Here is a 26,938-nt window from a genome sequence, read left to right on the forward strand (position 1 = left end):
CCTAGTCAGTGAGTAGTTAGGGATACATTATTGTGAAGCATTTTATATTATTTATATTAGTATGCTTTGTCCTTCATGAAGGACAATATCTAAAATGTATCACAGTATTATTGTCATCCCATTGTTTGTAGATTTACTTGAGCGGGCACCAGTAATGACTCTAATCTTCTCTGCCCTGAGATTTTAGAAGCCTTTCCTTACTTGTCTTTCCTACCGACTGGAGACTTTTTCAGGGTCAGAGGTATGAGACCTAAGTTACTGTTTTCGGCGTACTGAATACGCCACAGATAGCTTGCCAGACTCTGTCCGTGTGGGTGGGATACTCTCGGTAGTTTGCTGGGCTTTCCAAGAGATATGTATATATTTATGAAAATCACTGTCATCTGGTTGCTCATTGATTTGTTCGAGCGAGCAACAGTAACGTCTCTCATTGTGAGACTTATTGTTACTGTTTTTGGCATATCCAATACACCCTGGGTAGCTTGCCAGGCTCTGCTGTGTGGGCGCCATACTCTCGGTAGCTTGCAGGGCTCTCCCAGAGGGGCGGAGCAATCGAACACGGGTCAGCCGCATGAAAGGCTAATGCCCTACCGCTGTGCTATTGCTCCAGCCCATTTATGAAAATAAAATTTAAAATTTAAAAATAAATCTTTTTATAGCTCTAACTAAACCCAGGAGTTGCTTAAAAAAATAAAAGCAGGAGACCAACATAAACTTCCTCAAAGATGGCAGAGGGAGGCTGAAGAGAGTATATATAGTACAGCAGGGAGGGCGCTGGCCTTCCAAGCAGCCAACCCAGGTTTGATCCCTTGTATCCTGTGTCACTCCCTGAGTCCACTAGGAGTCATTCCTGACTGCAGTGCCAGGAGTAACCCAAATACCACCAGGTATGACTCATAAACCACGCTCCCCAAATAACATAAGGCATATAGGTGGTCAAAAGATATATGAAAAAAAATTCCCCATCAATTATCTGGGAACTGCAAATCAAAACAATGAGATACCGTCTCACACCAGTGACACTGGCACACACCACAAAGAACAAAATCAACCAGTACTGCATGTGGGGAAAAGGCACATTTACTCACTACTGGTGGGTATGTCAACTGCTTCACTTCTTAAAAAACAATAGACATTCCACAAAAAACTAGGGATTGAGTTCCCTGATGGCTAAGCAATTCCACTTGACATCTACCCCAAGAGCCCAAAAATCTATTCAGAAAACATTTGTAGACTGATATTCGCTATAGCGAAAACCTGGAAACAACCTGTGTCCAAGAACAGATGGCTAACATGTAGAAGGGGAAATTGGTAGACAGGGAACTATGGAAGTGAGATGCAGTAATAGAATGATATTATCAAGACATGTCTTCTGGTAGTTCTAGACAAAGACCAAACCAAAGATAAAGATAATATCCCCCTACTTTTCTCTTAAATGGGTATCATACCTGTGTTTTTAAATGTATCATCAATTAGCCTTTAATGCAGTAAGTTTTAGGATATTATATTAATACACCCCACACAAATTTAATCATTCAACAATTGAAGCTGCCTAGAGAGATTTTATATATATGTATATATATATATATATATACACACACACACACACACACACATACACACACACACACATACACACACATATTTGATTTCCAGCTCTAGATTTTTACTACAGTTGATCTTAGCCAAAAGGGCAAAAAGAGATTTAGGTCTAGATTTTTTTCTAGATTTTTTTGTAGTATTATTTCAATATTACAAATGTCTTTGGGCAGTCTTGAATAGACTTTGTGTTATGCTTGGTAAAACATAACATTGCATTATGTATTTTATTAAATACACTTCCTAGTTCTTTATGCCACTTACACTTTTCTGTACTGGTCATAATTTAATGGTTATTCATCATGCATTTGTTGCAGCTTGTATAATTTATAATAATATTTTAAAATTTTGTTTTATTTGTAGGATATTTTGATAGTTGGTATTTATATTTTAATTTTTGTTTCATTTTTCATTTTAATTGAATCAGTGATATACACATTTACAAAGTTGTTCATAATTGGATTTCAATCATATAATGTTCTCTCTACTCTCTTCCCTCTCTTTTCTTCTCTCTCTCTCTCTCTCTCTCTCTCTGTCTCTCTTTCTTTTTAGGCCTTTCTGATTTGCAATACAGATAATGAAAGGTTATCAGGTATATGACTTTACCTTTGCCCTTCATCCACCTCATACACTTGTGGCAAGCTTCCAACCATGGACCTGTCCTCTTGACCTGTGTTTATCTTCACCTTGAATATTAGTCTCTCTCTCTCTCTCTCTCTCTCTCTCTCTCTCTCTCTCTCTCTCTCTCTCTCACACACACACACACACACACACATTTATACATTGCAAGTGTTTTTTTCCTCACTATGCAATATCTCTGACCCAAAAATTTTAACGTTAGGACAAATAATAGAGCAGGAGTATAATTTAGCTATCTCAGTAATTTAAAATAGATCATGTTATTGTAGGCCATGGGTATTACTATGAAACTATACTACTATGAAACTATACTATAAATGAACGCATGAATGCAGTCATTCTATACCTGTCCCTCTCCTCTCCTCTCCTGACTCATTTCACTCAATATGATGCTCTCATGTCAATCCATTATAAATGGAGTTGGTATTTATTTTGCTTTTGGGGGGGACCATTCCTGGCAGTGCCCAGGGCTTGCTCCTGGCTCTGTGCTCAGGTTTTACTCCTGACTAGTTTTGGAGTGCCTTGGGTTGGATCCAGGTCAGCCTCATGCAAGGCAAGTGTCTACCTCACTGTGCAGTATCTCTGACCCAACAATTTTGAAGTTAGAACACACAATAGAGCAGACGTAAATTTAGCTATTTCAGCAATTTAAAGTAGATTAAAGGCCATGATATTATAGGCCATGGGTATTACTAAGAAAGCTTCTTCTTAGATTTGTTTAAAGTAAAAACTATACCTAAAGAATCATTTGAAAATGAACTCACAACATTAATTATTTCCATGTTACTTTGGTCAACCCAGTATTTTGTATTATTTAATTATGCTTATTTTTAATTTGAGGATAGAAATAATAATTGATTAGTTGACATTCTTGATCGAATATAAATGTGAGAAAAAACTCATCTAAATGATTTCATTTCTAACAAATTTCTGTCTCACCTTGAATTTGAAGTGAATTATTTTACTTGCTATTTTGAAAGAAAAGTAAAAGCCTTAAGAACTGTTTATCCTTTAGGAAAAATGTTTTTTTAAATTATATTTAAATTTTATTTCAGACAGAGCCATTTCATTAAATATTTAAATGCAGATATTTAAAGCTCAGGCATCTTCTAGTGAAACAATATCCAATGATGAAAATTGGCTAATACCCAGGGGAAAGTATTTTACTTATTAAAACCAACAATAAATGCAAAGAAAATTAATTCGTGATTTTCAAAAATTTCCTGGTGAAAATCAGTGAAATTTATATAAAAGAAGTTGTGTGAAAAACAATGTGATTTTTTTAACTTTATTGTCTTAAACACTTTTATAGCAATACATTTTTTCATTATCTTTAACATTATCAGATAAATTTTAATTAAATATTTTATTTAAAATAATGAAATTATTTTGCTAGTATGCAAGATTAATGATGTTTTAAGTTATTCAGTAAATAAATAGATAAAATGGGAGTATTCTGTTTACTTTTTACTTGATATGTTGATAATATATACAAATATCTGGTTCATTATTATAGCTATTACCAAAATGAGAACTATTTTGTACATGCACTCAGCCCAGCTTAACTACCTGAAACCACATATATTCCCTTGAGCATAGGGCCTGTGGTAAGCCAAAGTCACACCAAATCTGGCCAGAAAAAAAACACACACAAAAACAAAATTGATAACTATTTTACTAATAGTTAATGATAATAATGATAACTGTCAACCTCACATGTTCCATATTACATCTAGGAATATTTCCTTAATTTTATTCCATTGAATGTACAAGTAGTAGTTGTTTTAGAACGTAGTTACTGTACACTGTATATGACAGAACATAAAAATGAAAAAAATGGCTTCTCTTGTTAACTATGAAATATCAGAGTATATTTATAAGTAAATATTTTCTTTAATAACAGTTGTACTCTAACCAAATCTCTCTTACCTAATGAAATTTCTGATAGATAACTTTAGTATATTTTTTTCTAATTTGTAATATGAATGATAATACTTAATAAGCTATTGATTTAATTGTATAATTACTTGTGATTTAATCTAAATTTATGTTCTGGGATCATGTAGATCATGAAGTTCTCACATGCAGACCAAGAACAAATTAATAAGAATTAATTTTTTTAAATTTTTAAATGTTTTTATTGTCCTTGAGTAACATGATTATAATAGTTTAATTGTAATTATAATAGTATAACTATGAATATGGTTTTGATATAGTTGCTATAACTTCACCACATCTCCAAACCCCAAACCCTTCACCTCTGTCCTTATGTCTCTGTACTATTGCTCAGCCCCCAACTAATTTGTTTCTTAAAGTTAATTTTATTAATAAAACAGAAGAGTTGAATTTTATTTTTAAATAAAAGTGACATTAAATGTTCTATTCAATTATCTCAGATTTTTGTTTAAATTGGACTTTGTAATATTTGGCATTTCTTTTTATTTTTTATTTTATTTTATTTATTTGCTTTTTGGGTCATACTTGGCAATGCACAGGGATTACTCCTGGCTTTGCACTCAGGAATTATTTTATGATTTTATAATAAACCAGGAGGCGGTGCTTGGGGGACCATATGGGATGCTGGGAATTTAACTTGGGTCAGCTGCGTGCAAGGCAAACGCCCTACCTGCTATGCTATTGCCTCAGCTCCAATATTTGATATTTCTAAGTCAGCTAGGTTACCTGTCTAGACAAAGCTCTCTAACCGGATATAATATTGCTATGGTGGATGTTTTAAAACCAGTGAATAAAACACATTTTATCAAAATTAAGAATAGAAAAATTTTGTCAATGTTAAAATTCCATAATGCACTAGATTAAGTATATTTTGGGGCAGGAATGCTATATAGTCCTCAAGAGTAAACATCAATTAACTATTGTAGGTAACCCAGAGACCATCTGGAGGAATAGCTTTCCAAGATTTGTATTTATTAAATGTGAATACCCTTTGGTGACCAACAGTTTTGCATTTTAAATGAAAATTGTGCCTGGAGTATTGTGAAATAGAGTTAAGATATTTGATATGATATGACGAAGGAGACTACACAAAGTCCAGGATTTTTAGGCATTTGGGTAGGTAAATATTTTTTATTTTAGTCCAGTTATTTTGTGTGAATTTCCAAATGGTAGTTGAAATCCAAGTATAGATAGTGAATGATAATTTGTCTTTGTTCACTAGTGTTGAAAAACATCTTCCTTGAAAATGGACAATGGCTTCTTGCTTTGTTCTCTGACTTAGAGGTACTAAAATACCACATCACAGAGCTGTTCCAGTTTCTGTCATCTTTAAGACTTCTCTTCCTGACCGTGGAAGTTAGTACTTTGTGATTCCCACTTGATAAAAATGTATTTATAATGCATTTCTCTATCAATATCAGTGATTTATTGATACTGATATTCCACATGTGGATTGTGTCAAGTCTGTGATACAGTGCTCAGAAATGTCATTTCACATTTTCTTCTGCACCTTCAGTGTCCTTGATATAGTCCATGTATGTACCTTCCAAATAATATTTCTCTGTTTCCTTGGTTCTGGGCTTAAGAAACCCCACTCATCAGAAAAGGTTGCATGAAGGATTGAGTTTAGGATTCATGTAGTCAATAAAATTTGAAAATAACACAAATGCTATATATTCTATTACTTTATATAATTAAACTTACCCCCTAATTTTGCCAGGTCTTGCTTGGAACTTAAAATGTAAAAAATCAATACCTTTATGTTATTCTGATTTTTAAACTTTTTCATAGTTACCGAGGCTATAAAAAGTTTATTTTAACAGTTAGCTCACATCAGGAATTCTGCATTCTGAATCTCAAGTTGTAAAGTAAAATTGATATTTATAGACTTGGGATTCCACTGATTATGGGTTTGTTTAAAGTTCTGAGACTTAGAGGAATCACTTGTGTTAAGAGAGAGGGCTTACTCAGAAAAAAGTTGGCAGAAGGTGTCAGAATACTGCACCCAAATATGTTATAATGGAGAAATATCATCAAAGTCTATTAAAATTGATCAGTTTGTGCCTGGCTGTCTTCCCCGGGGTCCCTCGGAGGGGATGGACTCCAGCTTCCCTCCCCACCCCGAGCAGAGCTCCTGTAGCCAAAGTCCTCCAGAGCCTAGCAAGGCCCCTCTCCACACGTTCAGATGAGCCTCATGCATGAAGGTACATGCAGAGGAATGCAGGTGTGTGGGACCCGGGGCTGAGACCTCCAAGCCTGCTCAATCAGGACTGGGCCTCTTCCACTCAAATTTCCCATTTTCCAGTAGCTAGGCGGTCACACCCAAGAACTGCCCCCAGCACCGTGTTATCCCACCAACGACCAAAATCCAGAGACTTAAAACCAAACTCCAAGAAGCGACAGTTTATAGCCTACCTCTTCCTCTGGGAGAACCTGGCAAGCTACCGATAGTTTTCTGCCCACATGGGAGAGCCTTGCAAACTCCCAATGGTGTACTCATATGCCAAAACCAGTAACAATGCTGGGTCTCCTTCTCCTGAGCCTGAAAGAGCCTTTAATGCGGCATTCTTGTGAAGGACGAGTAAAGAGAGTCTTCTAAAATCTCAGGGCTAGGGCGAATGGAGACGTTACTGAGACTGATTGAGAAATTCGACGCTCAACGGGATGATGATGATGATTGATGATGATGATGATGATGATGATGATGATGATGATGATGATGATGATGATGATAAAATTGATCGGTTTGCTTAGGTGTTTTTCTTCCATGCAAGTGACCTGGTTAGATCCTGACACCACTTATACCCCCACTCCCCCCCACTACCAGCAGTGATACCTGAGCAGAAACCTAGGAGTAAGCCTGGAGCATAGCTGGATGTGGTCCAAAGCAAGAGTAGCAACAATAAGATGATTGGCAACTACAGGAACAACGAAGATCAGATCAGAAGGTAGTCTAGTGTGTGGATGAATAGGGTCCCATAAAGGCCTTCTCGAAAGACACTTGGAAAGTTATTATTAATGCTCGAGAGGCATTAGGGAAATGTGGGAACTTTCACACTGTTGGAGTTCAGTTCACTGATGTCTTGCACAAGAATTTTTTATAGGCCTTTATGAGTTTTAAGGAAAGGTTTATATCAAAATGTTTAGTGTAATGTATAAAAAATTAAAATACTCTATTGTTGACAAATTTTGGAAGAAAATTACATATGATAAAGGTAAGAATATACCATTATAAAAGGAGAATATAAAATTATAAATTATAAAATTATATATATATATATAAAATTATATAGTGCTAAGGGTAGCTCTTTTACTGAATAGTTGTCAGAGGAAAAGTGATAAAGAAAGCCACATAGGCATGAAAGATGTGTTCAAAACTAAGGGATTGTTAGTCTAAGAATTTTGGCCACCTTTGACTCTCTCTATATAAATGATAGTATATGAAAGAATAGGGGGAATCAGTTTAGGAGGAAAAAGTTAAAAGAGGAAATAGTGTGAGAAAGAATTATCCCTAGAAGCAAAGCAATGAGACAACTACTGGGTGGAAAACAGGATGACACTGGAAGTCTCTCTCGATAATAAATCATTTTCTTGAAATGAAATAATCTGTATATGTAAGATAAATATTATGTGATATTACTCATGACAGAATTATTTATTATATTTTAGTTGGATCAGTGCATACTATTTACAATTACTATTCTAATGCACAAATCCTATTAATAGGTAGCTAAAACAAATGTTGGTAAGTTACCAGCTCTCCAAATTTGTCATCTCAATAAGTGAAGCTATTTTTGAGTGAAGTCTTTAAAAATTACCCCTTTCATATTTGTTACTGACATATCATCTTGTTGCATTTGCTCTTTTCCTTGATGGGGAGAAAGTGATAGCTTTCTCTTGAAGGTTAGTGCTAGCTGTTGACATTTAATGCAATCCTTCAGGCATTTCATGAGCATTTGTTATGTGCTCATGTACTGAAAGCTGACAAATTTGAAATGAAAACCTAAAATTTAAGAATTTACTATAGATCTCAGTTACTAAAGTGGTCACTAATAATACCAAAATAGTATTTTCTTTGAAGTGAGAAATGAAATATAACCTTCTTCAAATAATGTCCATGAAATGTATATAGTTAATAGACGTTTTCAGTTAGAGTTTTTAAGGAAAATTCACCTCTCTGACATGAAAATATAATATCTTCATAGAAAAATTTGTTCTTGCCATATAAGGATTCATGAAATGTCTATGTATTATGACAGGTATGTTAATTTGTGACAATATAAGCAATTTGCAAAATTTTCTCATTCAGAAATTAGAAATATAATTAGCAATATTTTTTTACCCAGACTATGCAATACTATTTTCATTGGAAACAGTAGGTTTTGAAATTAAATTTTTTTAGAGTAGCTTGCTAAGCTAATATGAGCAACAGTACCAAGGTGTACTTCAGTATACAAAGTATAGCTCTAGTAACATATGGATCTTGAATGAATTATCCTCTTCTCATTCATTATGGACATATTGTTAGAGTCATTCTCACTTTTTTTGTTGAGTCTTTGCTAACTTACTGAAATGAATGTCAAAACACCCCATGTCAAGAATTGCCCTCTACTTGCTCCCTTTCTCTCGCTAAATGATAAACCTTCAAAGATGTGAAAACATAACTCTACCAAATTCTAAATTGCGAAAGCTGTGATCATCTATAATTCTGTTTCAAATTTGTGTGAAAAAATAGGTAATATGGAACCCAATATAAAGTATTTTGACATATGTGTGATATTCGGAAAGGTTGAGTTCCCTAACACTGTATACTTAGTGACTTCATGCATATTTATATAAATAGAATTGCCACTTAGCAAAACACATTCTGAGAACAGTCATTTTTGGGCACAAGTCATGAATCTACATGTTATTTCATATTCTGAAAACTTAATATATTGATACCTACAGATATAGTTTTATTTTCTCTTTAATTTTCAGTGCTGTTTTTTAAAGCTCTATATGAACTTATTCTGACTTTGACATGTATGATTTTTACACTGCTGGAAGAGTTGGCTAATACTTTAATGTCATTTTCTTATTTAAGACATGGCAGTCTTTTTGTTTCTGATACATTGCCTCTGAACTCTGCTGGCAAGCTTATAAATCAGATCACCAACCATACATAATTTATTTCCGTAGGTAACTGAAAGTGCAGTGTAGAATACAAATATGTTTGAGCAATATTTCTGCACATCTTGAATTTAATAGGTTTAAAAGTTTACAGAATAAATCAAGATTTCTTTCATTGTCTACTTTTTCTTCCATCAATCATAGGCATACTTGATATAACATATGTTATATTACATGCTACCAAGCAAGCTAGATGTATACATTATTACTTGAGTGCATGTCTTCTAAGATGTTTAAACATGCTTAACCATATTTTAAAATGTATTGTAATTGAGGTTGTATGGTTATAATACTGCTATCACTTATGATTGTGGTGTATAATATAGCGCCAACTCAAACCACCAATGTTGCAAAGACCCTCCAACTTACTGATTACTAGTCTCTGGTCCCTTAGCCCCACTTCCCACCCAGCAATTGGAGCTTCAGCTCTATTGAATGTTTACAGGGATTGTTATCATCAATCCCCTTGCTTATCTTCTTTCCATACCACATATAAGTGGGAACATCTGGTGTCTCTTCTCCTGTGGACTTAGGTTGATAAAAATGACACCCTCTCAGATCCATCCACATTGTAGCAACACACAAGATTTCCTCCTATCGCTTAGTAGTATTCTGAAGAGTATTTCAAGGCTTATATAAGCCAGAATGTCTTTAGTCATCTGTCATTGAGTTGCGTTGTTTCCATATCTTGGCTATGGTAAATAGTTTTGCAGTAAATATACCTGTGTATGTATCACTGCAAGTTAGCGTTTTTAGGTTATTTTGAGAGATGCCAAGGAGTAGAACCACTGAGTCAATGGAAATTATATTTTTGAACATTGACATGTCTCTGTGTTGTTTCCCAGAGAGGCTGTACTGCATAATATTTTGACTAACAGTGAATGAGCGGCTCTTTTCATCACATTTCTGTCAACATTGATTGCGTCCAATATTTATAATGCCGGCTTTTCTCAAACTGCAGTGAAGTGATTGTCGTTTTGATTTGTATTTCCCTGATTATAAGTGATGCTGGACACTTTTCCATATTCTTGTAGCTGTCTATGTTCTCTTGGAGGAAATGTCTGTTTATCTCCTCCCTTCATTTCTTAATGGGTTATTGGTTTTGGTGTTGAGCTTTTAAAGTCCTATATTCATATTGGATATTAGCTCTATAGTGGATTTGTGGTATTAAAATATTTTCTCACATTTAGTAGGACATGTCTTAAATTTTAAAAATTCTCTTAAATTCTTTGTATAGTTGATTATATCAATTTAAAATTATGAGACCAACATACTATAGATGAGTTTTCCCATTTATATGCCTCCTTAACTTGTTTGAGTGCATATACTTTTTAGCATTTTGTTTTCTGTTCTTAAGAATAGTTATTCTTATCCCTTGGTCTGCCCACATTTAATTAAAACCACCTGTGCACTAAGAAATGTGGTGCTCATTACCAATGTTTGGAGTGACTTGTATCTGGGAATTCCCCAAACACTTGCTTTCACTAGACCAGGCGAGGGTTAGAGGTATAGTTCAGGAAGTGGGACACTTGCCCTTAGATGATTGACTTGGGGTAAATCAGTGATACCCCATCTCGTCCCCTGTGCCTTCTAGGAGTGATCTCTGAGCACTGAGTCAGGAATAAGCTCTGGGCACTCCCCCCAAACAAACAACACTTAACTAGAGGAAGTCAAAAACTACGGCACTATTTATGTGTCTTATATTTTAAGTCCCAAGTCTTTTGCATTCTGTTCCAAGATGTGTGAATATTTTGGATAGTTTGTACATGTATAAAAGTCAAAATCCACAAAGCTTCTACTAGAGACTTCTAAATCATTACATAATAATTCAGAGTCATTACAGAAAAAAAATCATTTGTAGAGCCTGAAGATTACATCAACAACAAATCAATTACTTGTTACCATGTAATACATGCTGACAGAAACATTACAGAAAAATTTTCATTTGTAGAGCTGAAGAAGATTACATCAACATAAATCAATTACTTCTTCCCATGTAATACTTGCTGACAGAATGTAAAAAATGAAAGCCCACAGAGGATAGGGATGAAGAACCCTCACAAGTCCTTGATATATTTTTTCTTGACTGCTGTCTTATTATTGTCTAATAAGGCTATTAAAAATTCAGTGAGTTGATCTGGCATAAAAAATCATGATAGAAAAATAAGTTACATCATGTGCTTTAAGTTGCTAAACAAAATGTAAAGAGATACATAAATGCTGATGACATGTAATGATGACATGTTATTTTTAATCTCTCAGAATTTGATGCATGTGTTCTAAAATGTTTTTTTTAAACTTGCCCCAAAACAGAAATAATTTTATCAGTAATGACAGAAAAATTTAGGTAAACATTAGGTATTATTTACTGGCTTTATTTTTTAACACATGAACCAAATTTTCATGATGAAACATAATTTCTTGATGGGACATAATTCTTGATTGAACATTCTTTCAGTCAGATTGTTTCTTAAGTATGTAATTCCCCATTAGTGCATGAAATAAACATCCTTCAGAAATCAACTGAAGGGGTCATTTTCAGTGTGGCCTATTCCTGATGTTTCTATCTAACCACACCACTGTGTAGCCTGTGTTAGTTTTATTGATGAAACACAAACCAGAATGTGTCTGTGAACATAGCCAGAATATAAGCTTACTTAGGGTGGTGTCCTTTATGTTTAAATAATTCAAACCCAAATCATAAATAAGTGAAAGTGGAGTTATAATAACCAAAACTAAATACAAATACTTATTGGATATGTTATTTTGGAATATGGATTTATATATTTTTTGTAATTTGTTTGAATTTTTGACACTCAATAATATTGGAATTTGTTATTATCCAAGAAAATCCATTATTTCCTTTTTTCCCACTTAGATCAGCACGCTAATGACTTTCATTTTGTTTTCTTCTTAATTTACAAATTATAGATAACTTAAACCCAATTATCTGGGAGTTATATATTATATTTTATTACATATATTTTATTATGTAAAAACACACATGTGCTTTTCTTCTTTATCTTTTTTGCCAAAGTCAAAAGCCAAATAAAATCCCAGTGGAAGTAATGAGAAATATAATTAATATGATTGCTATCTTAAAGGAAGAAACTCACACTTAATATTTTATGTACATTAATGTCCAACTGTATATACACATATTCTCAGTATGTTTTTATTTTCCTTTGTGACACTGTAAAATTTATAAGCTAATTAGCACTGTAGCACTGTCTCCCATTGTTCATAAAGTTGCTGGAGAGGGCACCAGTAACGTCCCCGTTGTGAGACTTCTTGTTTTTGGCATATCGAATATGCTACAGATGGCTTGCCAGGCTCTGCCGTGCATGAGGGACACACTTAGTAGCTTGCCAGGATCTCCGCGAGGGACAGAGGAATTGAACCTATGTCTGCTATGTGCAAGGCAAATGCCCTACCCACTTTGCTTTCGCTCCAGTACAGTGAAGTAAAAAAATCTATTTAATTGCTTTCCTTAAATACTATTTATCAAAAATTTAGTTATATAAAATTATAAATAAATACTGTAGAGTTCTTAAATATAAATGCCTAGTGTTAAACTAAGAAATGTATAAGCATGACAGAATAGTATTGCTTGTAGTATTGTTGTAGTATTTGCTTTGCATATGGCTGACCCAGATTTGATCCTGGGCATCCCTTAGCACCGCCAGTAGTGATTCTTGAGTGCAGAGCTAGGAATAACACCTGAACATTTTTGTGTGTGGCCCCCAAACAAAAAGAAAACAGAAAAATATTAATACGATATCCTTATATTTATTTTATTATGATATTTATTTCATGGATACTACCCTACTTAATGATATTCACAAAAATTTTTGTATGAAATTATTCTAGTGTGATAATAATTCCATGACATTCCTAACCCAAAAAATTTCCTGGGATACCATACCATAAAATGTTTCCAAAGGTATTTTACTTAAAACATATATTTAGAGAATGTTTGATGGAAAAAGTGTAACTCAACTCAATTATGACACAAAAGAGAATAAATCATTCAGTTTGTCATCTTAATAGTTATTAGATTTAAAATTGCAAAAGAAGATACAATTCATGGAAAAGAGACTATCAAAAAAAAGCAGTGATTATCTCTAACTAAGAAAAATTCTCTTCATTTAGAGAGCTATTTTGAAAGGGTACATAGACACAAACATATCTTGGAAAGGAGTGATTTTAAGAGTTCTTTCTTCCCTTTTGGGTTTCCACAGCATTAGACTAGATGAAAGTGTTGTATTATGATTTGCAGAATTGCCACAGGTGCACACATGCCTTGTAAGTATATGCGCCTTACACCCGGAGTTTTGAAAGGGCAGAGAAGATATTTAATAAGTTGTTCACTCATTTATTTTTCAAACCCTATTATTCTCTTCTACATATGTGCAAGTTTATAATTACTGTTGTTATTTGTGCTAAGTTATGATCCTTCACTACTATGCAAGCACCATGTTCAATAATTTTCTCCTAGAAAGAGAGCTTATAGAGCCATGTAGTGTTATTCTATATGCCACAGATAAGCAAATCTATCCATTGTTGGTCTTTCTCTTTCTGACTTACCTCACTCAACATGATTATCTTTCAGTCCACTCACGTGGCAGCAAAGAGCACGATTTCATACTTGCATGAGGCTGCATATTATTCCATTTGTGTTGTGTACCACTATTTCATTGTCCAGTTGTTTCTTGTGGATGTCAAGGTTAATTTCATATCCTAGATCTACAAAATGTTGCAATGAAAAATGATTCAGACCTTGGCACCGCCCAAATTAAATATTTACTTTTGGATGTATTTGGATACTTAATACTCTTGACCAGATATTTTAAGGTATTTGCATCTAACTTGAGTAAATATAAATGTAATAATTTATGTTTATAGAAATGTAAATATAAGTATTTTGATTAGATAATGAAGATACATTGAATTTAAATTTCTGTTTTTAAATATTCATAATTTATCTTTGCAATAATAAAAATGATAGGAGAATTACAAATTATACTGTTAACTTTCATCAAGTTAAACAATGAGCTTGTACTATGCATACTCTATGCTCTTTAACAAGATCCTAAGAATTGTCAAATAAGAAATAAAGTCAAGGTGATGAAACGATAGCACAGCGCGTAGGGCATTTGCTTGCACACTGCCGATCCGGGTTCGATTCCCAGCATCTCATATGGCCCCCTGAGAACCGCCAGGAGTAATTATTCCTGAGTGCAGAGCCAGGAGTAACCCCGTGCATTGCCGGATGTGACCCAAAAAGAAAAAAAAAAAGAAAGTCGAGGTCACATATAATTTTTTTTTTATTCTAAATAAATTGATTGAGGCCTAGATAAAATAAAAGTTGATTAATATTACTTCTAATAGTTTTTTAAATGTTTTTATATTAGTTTGTATTAGTTTAAAAAATAGAAAGTCAATAGGAATCTATTTGTATGTAAAATAAAACATTGTTAACTGTACAAAGGAAAGAAATTTATATAGATTAATTGTCAAATGTTTAAATTACATATATGAATGTGTACATGTACATAATATAGATATACAGTGCATTATATAATAGTTAAATTATAATTCCTCAGACTCTCCGCAGAACGGTATTTTTTCAGATAATTTAAAATTACTTCTTTGAGGTAATAAATTAATTTGATTTTCATTTTATGCCCTCAAGCATAATAAATATGGATATAATTTTGCTAATGTTATTAGTATCAAATCAAATGTTATAAAGTTATTTTTTCAAAGGTTAGGAATATTGATATATAATTTGCATAAGGTAAACTTTCCCTTTGTTCTCATTAAATTTTATGTCACTGTCACTGTCATCCCATTGCCCATCGGGTTGCTTGAGCGGGCACCAGTAACGTCTCTCATTGTGAGACTTATTGTTACTGTTTTTGGCATATCCAATACACCACGGGTAGCTTTCCAGGCTCTGCTGTGTGGGCGCAATACACGTGGTAGCTTGCCGGGTGCTCAGAGAGGGGCAGAGGAATCGAACACGGGTTGGCCTCATGAAAGGCGATCGCCCTACCACTGTGCTATCACTCCAGCCCAAATTTTATGTATTATGACATACATATATATGTGTATATATATTTATGTATATAGTCATGTTGGTAAAAGAAGGATATCATGGTTTTGGGGGATGATGATCTTTAATCTTTAAAACTTTCCATGATAAGTTATAGTCATTTTCACACTCCTTAACCCTAGCTCTTGGCAAGTACTCTTCTGATTGCTATCTGCCGAGTCTTTATTTTCAATAGAATTTCAAATAGAAAATTATGCAATATACATCATGCAATATATAGTATTATAATATATTCGGTTCTGGTGAGGTAGCACAGCAGGTAGGGCGTTTGCCTTGCACACAGCCGACCCGGGTTCGATTTCTTCGCCCCTCTCGGAGAGTCCGGCAAGCTACTGAGAGTATCCAGCGCCCATGGCAGAGCCTGACAAGCTACTGGTGGTGTATTCGATATGCCAAAAACAGTGACAAGTCTCACAATGGAGATGTTACTGGTGCCCACTCAAGTAAATCGATGAGCAACAGGATGACAGTGACAGTGATATAGATAATATACAGGTTCTTTCCTTGCTGTGCTCTGAGATAAATCCATGTGGTTGGATATTTCTGTAGTTCATTTTTCACTGGTTCATAACACCTTGTAGTACTTGTGAGTTCAAACTGGGGTTGTGTATTTTCAGGGCCAAATCACCCCCCCCTTCTATCTCCCCCACATCAACTGATGGCAATAGATGGATAAAGGAGGGAACAGGGCTTTTAGGCTGGTTGGTAATCAGTCACATTTTATTCCATTTTTAAAGCATTAGGTACACAGAAATTTTCAAGGGCTGGCATTAGTAGTTACAGAAGTGTGGTTGAACATTATCATAAACAATCAAGCCCTTCCTTTAGGGGAAGTTCTAGAAGATTAACTCAAGGATAAAATCGCATCCTTCTAGGAGATCTATCCAAGGGTAGAATTCCATCTAAGTCTATATTACTTTCTCCTTTTCTTAGCCCTTAATCATTTAAAGTCTTCTTAAATTTACTTGTTAGTAACATTTCTAGTCATTCTGTAAGGACACAGTAAGAGATATATTAAACTTAAAGGGTAACTCTTTCTTAGGATATCGCACTGCATATTCCAGACTACAGTTCTCAGGCCAGTTTATTCTTTCCTAACCCCAGCAGAGTCCTTTTCAGTTACTTCTTTTTGTGTCAGTTAACTCCCAAGTTACAAAAGTCATAGCATTGTCTCCCTGTGTCTATACAAAAGAGACATAGGTCTAAAATAAACTAAGCAAAAGTAAAAAAAAAATTTACTTACATATACAAAATTCAGAGTCCTCAGAAGAATTTCACTTTACAAGTTACGGGCTCTGATTGGGGATAAAAGTGATTAACACATAGGGGAAGCAGAGCACAGTGGAGAATTTGAAGATAAACACCGAAGGTAGGGAGTGCCAGATGGAATTGGGTGTGCCTTGGGAGCACTGTGATGGGGGTAACTCAATAAAATTCAGCTCCCTGCAGGGGGCTTGAGGTGGATAAAAGACAAAGTAACATTATTCAACAGAACTATTAAACCAAATTTATTTACCATTTTTGAATTTAATAGTTATTCCAAATAACATTTTATGGAATTGAAGAGTTTTATAAAGTCAGTATGCAATTGCATTCATCAGCCTTGTATAAACATTTGGGTTGCCCTTCACCTTCTCAGCTTTGTGATTTCTTTTTACAAAATGTTCAATATTTTTAATCTTGATGCAGTAGCTGTGTTATTATAATAATTTTTCTAAGCACATATGGTGTATCATTCACTTTTCTTTTCTCAAGTGCCAGTGATGCTGAACACGTTTTTCAAGTGATATTTTGCATTCTATTACTTCACATAAAGTATTAATAATTTTTGTGAATTTTAGTGATTGAGAATTTTGTGATTGAGCAGCAAACATTATTTCTATTGAATTGGTGATAGAGCACAGTAGTTAAGGACTTGTCTTAAACCTTGATTAGCCTATGTGAATCCCCAAATCTGCACAAATCCCCTAGAGCACTGCCAGGAATGATCTCTGAGCACCAGCAGGTATGATCCCCAAAGAAACCAAACAAAAATTATTTGTATAGAGGCTGGAGCAATAGCACAGCAGGTAGAGCATTTGCGTTGCACGCGGCTGATCCGGGTTCGATTCCCAGCTTCCCATATGGTCCCCTGAGCACTGCCAGGTGTAATTCCTGAGTGCAGAGCCAGGAGTAACCTCTGTGCATCGCCCGGTGTGATCCAAAAAGCAAAAAAAAAAATTGTATAGTATGGATACATGTATTTTTGTTTCGTTTGTTTTGTGTGGGCACTACTGACTTTGTGCTTTAGTATCATTTCTAGGGGGCTTGGAAGAACCATATTGCGGATACATTTCTTTGAGCAAGAGCTTTGAAAGTCTTCTCTCCCAAACTGTAGCTTGCTGTTTAATTATCATTTTAGTTCTTTAATTTTCTTAATGGTTCAATTTCATGAACACTAATTTTAAATGTATAAATTTTAAGACAAATTTATTTTATTTTAAATGATATATTATTTTTCTTTTATCTAAGAACATATTCCAATAACTGAAGCTAAGAAGGATTTTTCCTTAAGTGTTTTTCTGGAACATGTGGTACATTTATGTTGTACATATATACTTTTAGTTAATGACTTTGCATGGTCCATGGTATGGGTGGAAATATATTTTTTCTGTTCATTTCCCTGTGTTAATTTAAATGGAAACATATATTCATTCATTCCTGTGATACTTGTGGAGAGGATATATTTTTATTATATTTCAACAGAATTCTTGTCCTCTCAGATGGCGCTCAGGAGATGAGCTCACTTCTTGCAATAGTAGTGAGGGTGGGCGAACACTTCAGTGCCACAGCCCAAGAATGCGGATATTCTCTGGCTTGCTATATTGGCGCCACCAAGTTCTCCTACCAACATTTGTGGACTCTGGCCTCCAGGGTTATCTGATCCATAATAATATTCTGTCTTGAACACACTCAGTTTGGCAGCATGAAAAAGAGCAGTGAATTTCATAATTATTTACAGTAAACAATACAGAGAATGTAAATTGTATCTGTCACTGTCACTGTCATCCCGTTGCTCATTGATTTGCTCAAGCGGGCACCAGTAACATCTCCATCTTGAGACTTGTTGTTACTGTTTTTGGCATATCGAATACACCACGGGTATCTTGCCAGGTTCTGTCATACGGGCGAGATACTCTCGGAAGTTTGCCTGGCTCTTCGAGAGGGGCAGAGGAATGGAACCCGGGTCAGCTGCATGCAAGGCAAACGCCCTATCGCTGTGCTATCAAGAAAAAAATAAACATAAATTCTCATTAAAGGTAATCTAGGAATTTTAACAATTGTAGGGAATATCATAAAAACTATGCTTTTGGACAAATTAGATTTTTTCAATTTTTTCAATTTATGGATTTATAAAAATATGTTCTTGCCAAAATTTTAAATTTTTTGCAAAAGAACATTAAAAAGGTGATGAAGTGCAGAGCTGCAGTTTAAGAATACTATTTGCATACTAGGTATCTCACACATGAGTAAAGATATTTAAGGGGAAAAATAGCATAGCCACTTTTTCAGTTGCTTCGCAAATACTTTGCAAATACTGGTTTTAAGTTTTTCCTGAATAGTAAGACTGCATAATACTGCTCAGATTATAAATCTTAAAACCAGATTTGAATGTGTTCTTGAGTTTTGTGACTATTGCAGAACCAACCAATAAGATGGTCAAACATCTGTGATTAAAAAAAATCATTAATGCATACTAGTCAGTGTGGGTATCTGTCTGTTACACAAATAGATTATTAATGACCTGTACAGATATCATTTCTACTGTGCTTTTTTGCATCCTCGGGATATATTCCCAGAAGTGGTATTGTGGGGTCATATGGAAGCTCAATTTCTAGTTTTTGAAGGACTTGTTTTCCAGAACGGTCGGACCAGTCGGCATTCCCACCAACACTGAAGGAGCATCCCTTTTTCCCCACATCTACACCAGCACTGGTTGCTTTTGTTCTTTTGAATGTGTGCCAGTTTCTGTGGGGGGAGATGATATCTCATTGTTGCTTTGATTTGCATCTCCCTGATGACTAGGGATATGGAGCATTTTTTCATGTGCCTTTTGGCCATTTGTATTTCTTTTTTGAGGAAAATTCTGTTCATTTCTTCCCCCCATTTTTTGATGGGGTTGGAGGTTTTTTTCTCATAGAATTCTACATGTGTCTTGTATATCCTCGATATTAATCCCTTATCATAAGGGTATTGGGTAAATATTCTTTCCCTTTCTGTGGGCTCTTTCTGTATTTTGTTCACTGTTTCTTTTGAAGTGCAGAAGCTTCTTAGTTTGATATAGTCCCATTAGTTTATATTTGCTTCCACTTGCATGGTAGACATGGAAAGTATAATGCTAAGTGAAATGAGTCAGAAAGAGAGGGACAGACATAGAAGGACTACACTCATTTGTGGATTATAAAATAACATCACATGAGGCTGACACCCGAGGACAGTTGATACAAGGGTCAGGAGGATTGCCCCATAGCTGGATGACTGCTTCATGAGCGGAGGGGAGAAGGCTGATGGAATAGAGAAGGGATCACTAAGAAAATGATGGCTGGAGGAACCAGTTGGGATGGGAGATGCATGCTGAAAGTAGATAACGGACCAAACACTGATGACCTCTCAGTGTCTGTGTTGCAAGCCATAATGGCCAAAAGTAGAGAGAGTAAGGGGAAATATTGTCTGCCGTGGAGGGAGGGGGAGGGTGGGAAATGGGTGGGTATACTGGGGATATTGGTGGTGGGGAATGTGCACTGGTGGAGGGATGGGTGTTTGATCATTGTGCGATTGTAACACAAACATGGACGCTTGTAACTACTTCACAGTGATTCAATACAATTTTTAAAAAATGTATGGTCAATTACATAGCTACCAAATATAGCCACATACCTGATTCATTTATATTCATTTTTACTTGGTGAATTATTTCAGTGTGTGCTTATCAGTATTTTTGCTAAGCACCATCAAAATTACAACCTACCTTCACAGAAAATATAACAGGGAGAATAATAAGTTTAGTATTATACAACATAACAAATGATATGATAAGAACATCTAGGAGAGTTCCATAAGGACAGAGAAGGAGCTGGGTATGTTTCTGAACCTGAGTCTTTAATGTTGTCATCACATGATTAAGAGTGAGTTATCCTTGACATCCATTTGCTAAAGGACCCTCGCTGATACCAAACTCCTTTGATGCTCAATTACCTTGCATCAGATGACATACTCTTTGCACACAGACTACCCATATTTTTCTCCATTCCTTATGTAATTCCTAGATTGCTTGTAATAAATATTGCATTGCAAATGCTACATAGTTTGTGCTTTGAAATGAACTGTGAGAAGAAAAAACATGTCCTTATGTATTTAGTACAGATGGAAGCATTGGTGACCTAACTAGATAGTTTATATATTTGATTTCAGTGGGTTGTTCAATCTGTGGAAATCTTGGAGGAAGAGTTCCAACTGTAAATAAGGCTTAAAATAGCTAATTAGTTCAGACTTTAAAAAAAGACCATGAAGAGGTTTTAAGTAAAAAAGAATGCATTTTAGGTGCATTCTTTTTATCTGGCATCTACTTACTGCCAGATAAAAAAGGTCAATGATTTTAAGTGAGGGAAAGAAAGAGGAGGAAAGATCAAGAGAGTGAGAGATCTAGTGGGGGTGGAATCCAGATTAAAATTTATAAAGTGAGAGAGTTGCCAAAATAAAGTGAGATTTGTGGAGTCATGCAGGTGAAAATTTGAATAATCATAAATTTAACTAGTCGAAAGAAATATCTGGATTTATTCTTAGAGACAGATGGTGGCCTAAAAATTTGTCATATTTATAATTGTAAGTTTTTTTGGTTCTTCTAATATTAAGTTTAGCAATTAAAGTCCTGTAATCTCACATAGGATGCTGTGGTTTTCTTTTTTTAATTGATTTTTGTTGATTGAATTTGTGCGGTTTTTGTGATTTACAGCAGAGCCTGGCAAGCTCTCCGGGGCATATTTGATATGCCCAAAACAGTACTAATAACAGGTCTCATTCCCCTAACCCTGAGAGAACCTCCAACCATTGGGAAAGACAAGTTAAGGAGAGGCTGCTAAAACTTTAGGGCTGAGACGAATGGAGACGTTACTGACTCCCACTCGAGTAAATTGATAAACAGCGGGGTGACAGTGATACAGTGATACAGTGAATCACACATTTGTCCTTGGAGTTGAAAACTAATTTGACAAAGTGTTAATTATTTAGGGCCCAAAAGATATTTCCATGGATTGGAGCATATGCCTTGCCTGTGTTAGGCTCCAGGCTTGATCCTCAATACCTGACAGTCTCTCGAACACGTCTAGTTGCAGCTTGGTTGTGTGGGGTACTGGCTGACATGGCCCCAGTAGGCCATACAACTGGCCAATAAGCAATGTACCAGGGTTGTGACCAGTGCACCCTCACTACATGGAAGAGCTATGTACATAGGGATATACATAGCTCTTTATCCAATGACTGGTACAGAGCTCAGTTTGGGAGACTCTCCTCAAATGTCACTTTTGAACATTCTCATCAGGTCAGACTCTTTGTTTCAGAATGTCATTTACTACATAAGATGCTAGTGATTGACTGCAACGTAATGTTGTTGATTTTCAATAGTTTTGATGAGATTAACATACTAGTTTACATCCAAATAACCATATGGTTTGAGGTGAGATACTAATGAATTAAGTGTTATAAATATATAATTTAGTATATGAGTCAATTATTTGCTCCAATTTAATGTGATCTTTGTAGGTAGTATGTATTCTGAATTTCTGCCAATATTTTATACATTATCAGGAAACCTGGAAAACTCAGAATCTAGTAAATGAATCAATGATTATACCTACATATTAATATATATGAAATTGTATAGTATATATAGATTTATTTACTGTAGCATTGTAGCACTGTAGCACTGTCATCCAGTTGTTCATTGATTTTCTTGAGCAGGCACCAATAACATCTCCATTATGATACTTGTTGTTACTGTTTTGGCTTATTGAGTACGCCACGGGTAGCTTGCCAGGCTCTGCCATGCAGGTGGGATATTCTCAGTAGCTTGCCTGGAAGCGAGGGAGGAAAGGTTCATTTGAATAAATCTGAATAAAATTTGAATGAATAGTGGTGATATGTAATAATTGGTGAACACTGATTCCCTTATATCCAAAATAAAGGTCTTTTCTCTCTGTGGCGCATAGGCTCACTTACTTTCCTGTTCAGAATCTTGGCTTATCTAAGGTTCTACTTCAGGAACTGATGAAGTATTGAGACACTCAGAAATATCCTCTTAGTTACACCCCAGTTAAACTGACATTATATGTGCTACCACACAGAGTTTTGTGCCTCCTGCTACGGTATCTCTAATATCTTCAGTTGCACCTGTCTCAGTTAGTGAAGAAAAAAGTGAATTCAAATCACAAACTGCAGTTCCACAGAAGCTATTATTTTCTGTACTGCCCTTTATTGGGGAAGTTATCCTTTGAAGTTCCTGAAAAGGATGAGAAGTTTGTTCTGTTTGTTTTCTTTCTACTTTGCATTATCATTTCACCCTTTTTCTCATTCTCCTTTCTCGCTTTTCTCAACAACCGTATTGAGCTATTTCTCTTTATATTGGGCTTTTAAAAGCCAATATTCAGATTTTTATACTTCACAGTGCTGTACTCTTTAGTTATATTCAGATATATGGAGAGCTTGACTAAAAATAATTTAAATTGCTGATGATGGATATTCATGCTCATCAACTCAGAGCATTGTACAGAACCAACTTGTACATGAAAATATGGTATAATCATTCTGTAATCACTGTAATCACTGTCATAGTTGCTTATTGATTGCTTGAGTGGGCGCCAGTAACATCTCTATTTGTCCCTGTCGAGTGCTACTGTAGCCCAATGGCATCTGCTCCCTCCAGGAACATCAAGAGTACATTATTGTTACTGTTTTTGGCATACCAAATACGTCACGGGTAGCTTGCCAGGCTCTGCTGTGATTTTTATCACTCTACACTAATAAAAATATGATCATAGCAAGTAATTTTGTAATAAATTTCTATTTATTCCAAACTTATTAGAAAGAAGCAAAAGTATGCAAGCTCTAAATAATTTCTCAGTGCTGGAGCATAGTTTTAGACTGCGGATCTTAAAAATTGTTTTTGTATGTTATACATACATATTTACTAAATTTAGCTATAATATCCTAGCATATTTTGATAATAGGGATTGTCCCAATAGAAATTGAAACCAGGACACTGGCATAAAGATATAGAGTAAATTAGTTCCAAGCAGAGAAGAGAATTCAGATCCTCATAATTGGATCAAACCATTTTTTTCATGTTATAATATAAGAAAATCAGATTACACAGTAATTTTTATAGGTACATTTTGCACTCACAAAGGCACAGCAATACAGTAACTGTGAATTCATATTTTCATGACTTAGCAGCAGATAGATGTCTATCTAATGTGAAGATTAACTTTCACATATCTTTGCACAATGGAGCTTGGCGAGAATAAGGGAGACAGGTGTTGAATAGTTTATTTGTACAGCACCATACCTCTCTCACCATTGGTAGCATGTACAGTGACAGATATTCCAGTATATTCTTATACCTTCACTGGCATAACCAGCTGCCAGAATCTGATAGAGAATTGGAAACTGTCCTTCCTTCCCTCCAAATAAATTTCCATTCTCTCCCCTCTCTCTCTCTCTCTCTCTCTCTCTCTCTCTCTCTCTCTCTCACACACACACACACACACATGCATGCATGCATACACACAATGAGTTCCATTATTTTGCCTTTTGATTAAGAAAAGTGTAAGCTTATGCCGTATGTTATTTATGAGAAACATTCACTGTATCACTATATCACTGTATCACTGTCATCCCATTGTTCGTCGATTTACTCGAGCGGGCACCAGTAACAATTTTTTTCCTCTCAGTCCCGAGATTTTAACAGCCTCTCCTTACTCATCTTTCCCAACAATTGAAGGCTCTTTCAGGGTCAGGGGAATGAGACCTATCATTACTGTTTTTGGCATATCGAATACGCCACGGATAGCTTGCCAGGCTCTGCCCATGTGGGTGGGATACTCTCGGTAGCTTGCTGGACTCTCTGAGAGATATGTGTGTGTACATATATATGTATATATATATATGTATATATCACTATCATCCCATTGATTGTCGATTTGCTCGAGCAGGCCCAGTAATGTCTCCATTCATCCTAGACTTGAGATTTTAGCAGCCTCTCTTTACTCGTCTTCCCCAACGGTCCTGCATTAGAGGCTCTTTCAGCATCAGGAGAATAAAACCCATCATTGTTACTGTATTTGGCACATGAATATGCCATGGGGAGCTTGCCAGGCTCTCCCATGCAGGCAGGAAGCTTTTGGCAGTTGCCAGATTCTCTGAGAGGGAGAACTAGCCTATAAGATGTCACTGTTTTATAGTCTCTGGATGTTGGCTGTTGATGGTATTACATGGTGCTGGGGGCAGTTTGTGGATATGACTGCCTAGGTACTAGAAAATGGGGGATCTGAGTGGAAGAGGCACAGTCCCTATCGAAGCAGTCTTGTAGATTTCAGCCCTGGGTTCCTTTGCTGGTTCCTTCATGCATGAGGCTTGTCCAAGCATGTGGAGAGTGGTCTTGAGCATGGCTGTGGCTGGGTTCCGGAGGTCTTCAGCTACCGGGGTTCTGCTCGGAACAAGGAGGGAGACTCAGCTCACCCCTCCGAGGGCCACACATATATTACTCTCTATTATTTGTTGCCAACTCTATGAACTCCATCAAATATGGTGTGGTAATTATGGAAAATGGGTAGGAAGTGTCTTATAATGTGTCAGAAAGCGGCCTGGAGTGTGGTGGCAGTTGGGTAGTGGTGGTTGGCTGCTGGGGCTCGGCCCCTTGGAGCTGGGATGGTTCTCACCCACCCCCCTCTGGGGCATCCTAAGTGGAAACAGCCTGGCTCAGAGTCCTGTAGAAGGATCATAACTTCTTAGAGGGACAAAGTAGCGTTCAGCCACCCAAGATTGAGCAATGAGAAACATTATCTAAAATATAATTTTACTATATAATAGTTTTCTTTTGAGAATTTTATTTTGTATTTCTAATGAACAATATGAATTTAAAAGGTACATTAAGGTGATAATCCATGAAATGAAATTAGAAAAAAATCTTCACTAGAAGAATATGATCATAAGAACTATTTCATAACTTAGTCCGATCAATGTCTGGAGTAGCTTTAAAATTTTGTTTTTAGGCTTATACTTGAAATAAATGAAAAATAGTATTATTGTGGCTACATATGTGGATGTGAATTATAGATTAACAATGTAATGTTTCTAATTATCAATCACTGTGGATCTCTAATGCTCTGTAGTAGTATATATATTGTCCTGAAAGCTAAAGATTAAATTTTATAGTACTTAAAATGACACCATAATGGTGCTTTTCATTTGAGAGGAAATTGGGAAAAGTGCATTTGCATGTGAAATTTTTAAAATGGAAAAAACTACAAAACATGGTTTGAAATTGTTCTATTTTGCATGTCCTTGCAACTACACTATACCAGTACATATATAGGAAACACAGTGATTGGCAGTATTAGCTCAGCATTCTTTATGCTTATCATTAGCATAAATGGAGTTAATCTGGGTATATCAAAAGTCATATGCATCCTATTGTTTATTAATATATGAAACCTCATTAGACTAGCACATTTTTGGAATTACATGGTTCTATACTTAAATTTTCTAAGCAGAAAATGCCTATTTTCTTTGTACATAAAAAGCTGACACTGCAAATTCTTGGCAGTTTTGGGTCCCATATCTGTGAAAACATTTACTCCAGAAAAGCTTTTTAAAATGTTTTGTTGTTGTCTTCCATAATTCAGGTTATCTGGAATGAATATACCACCACCAATTATCAGCAACAAAAACTGGCTCAGACTGCATTTTGTTACAGACAGCAATCACCGATACCGCGGATTTAGTGCTCCATATCAAGGTATATTTAATGAATATCTCTGCCTCTTTCAATGTGTGAAATATTTGGTATACATAGCTTCATGTTGCAATGAAAGAAAAAAAAATCTAGCATTTATACATGGCGATTTAAGTAATCAAAGATGGCCCTTCTCTCATGAGGCAATAATGTTAACCAGGATGGAATTAAACTCTCTAAAAGTTAGTTACATTTTATAACTGAGTGTTCAGAATAAAGATTCTGATCTTTAAGTGGTAACATGCAGCAGATATAATTTTTCACTTTAATAAACTGCATTAGCAGTTGCTCATGTTACTTAAGGCTGTACCACACAACACTGCAGAAAACCTGAAGGAGCCATGTTCATGATGACTAGGAATCCCTTTTCATATGCAGTCTTGCTTTTGCTAGCTCAATTAACCTTG

At 35.4% G+C, this 26,938-nt stretch overlaps 1 protein-coding gene across 2 annotated transcripts in view; it reads left to right on the forward strand.

The window, feature by feature from the left end:
• Positions 1 to 26,938, forward strand: part of CSMD3 (CUB and Sushi multiple domains 3) — a 1,180,343-nt gene that overhangs the window by 365,369 nt on the left and 788,036 nt on the right. For both annotated transcript variants that reach the window (XM_004607658.2, XM_055125482.1), the window contains exon 6: positions 26,422 to 26,534. In XM_004607658.2, coding sequence (XP_004607715.2) covers positions 26,422 to 26,534 — 113 coding nt within the window. The remainder of the gene's footprint in view (positions 1 to 26,421; positions 26,535 to 26,938) is intronic.

The sequence above is a fragment of the Sorex araneus genome, chromosome 2, assembly GCF_027595985.1.
Source record: "Sorex araneus isolate mSorAra2 chromosome 2, mSorAra2.pri, whole genome shotgun sequence".
Lineage (NCBI taxonomy): Eukaryota > Metazoa > Chordata > Mammalia > Eulipotyphla > Soricidae > Sorex > Sorex araneus.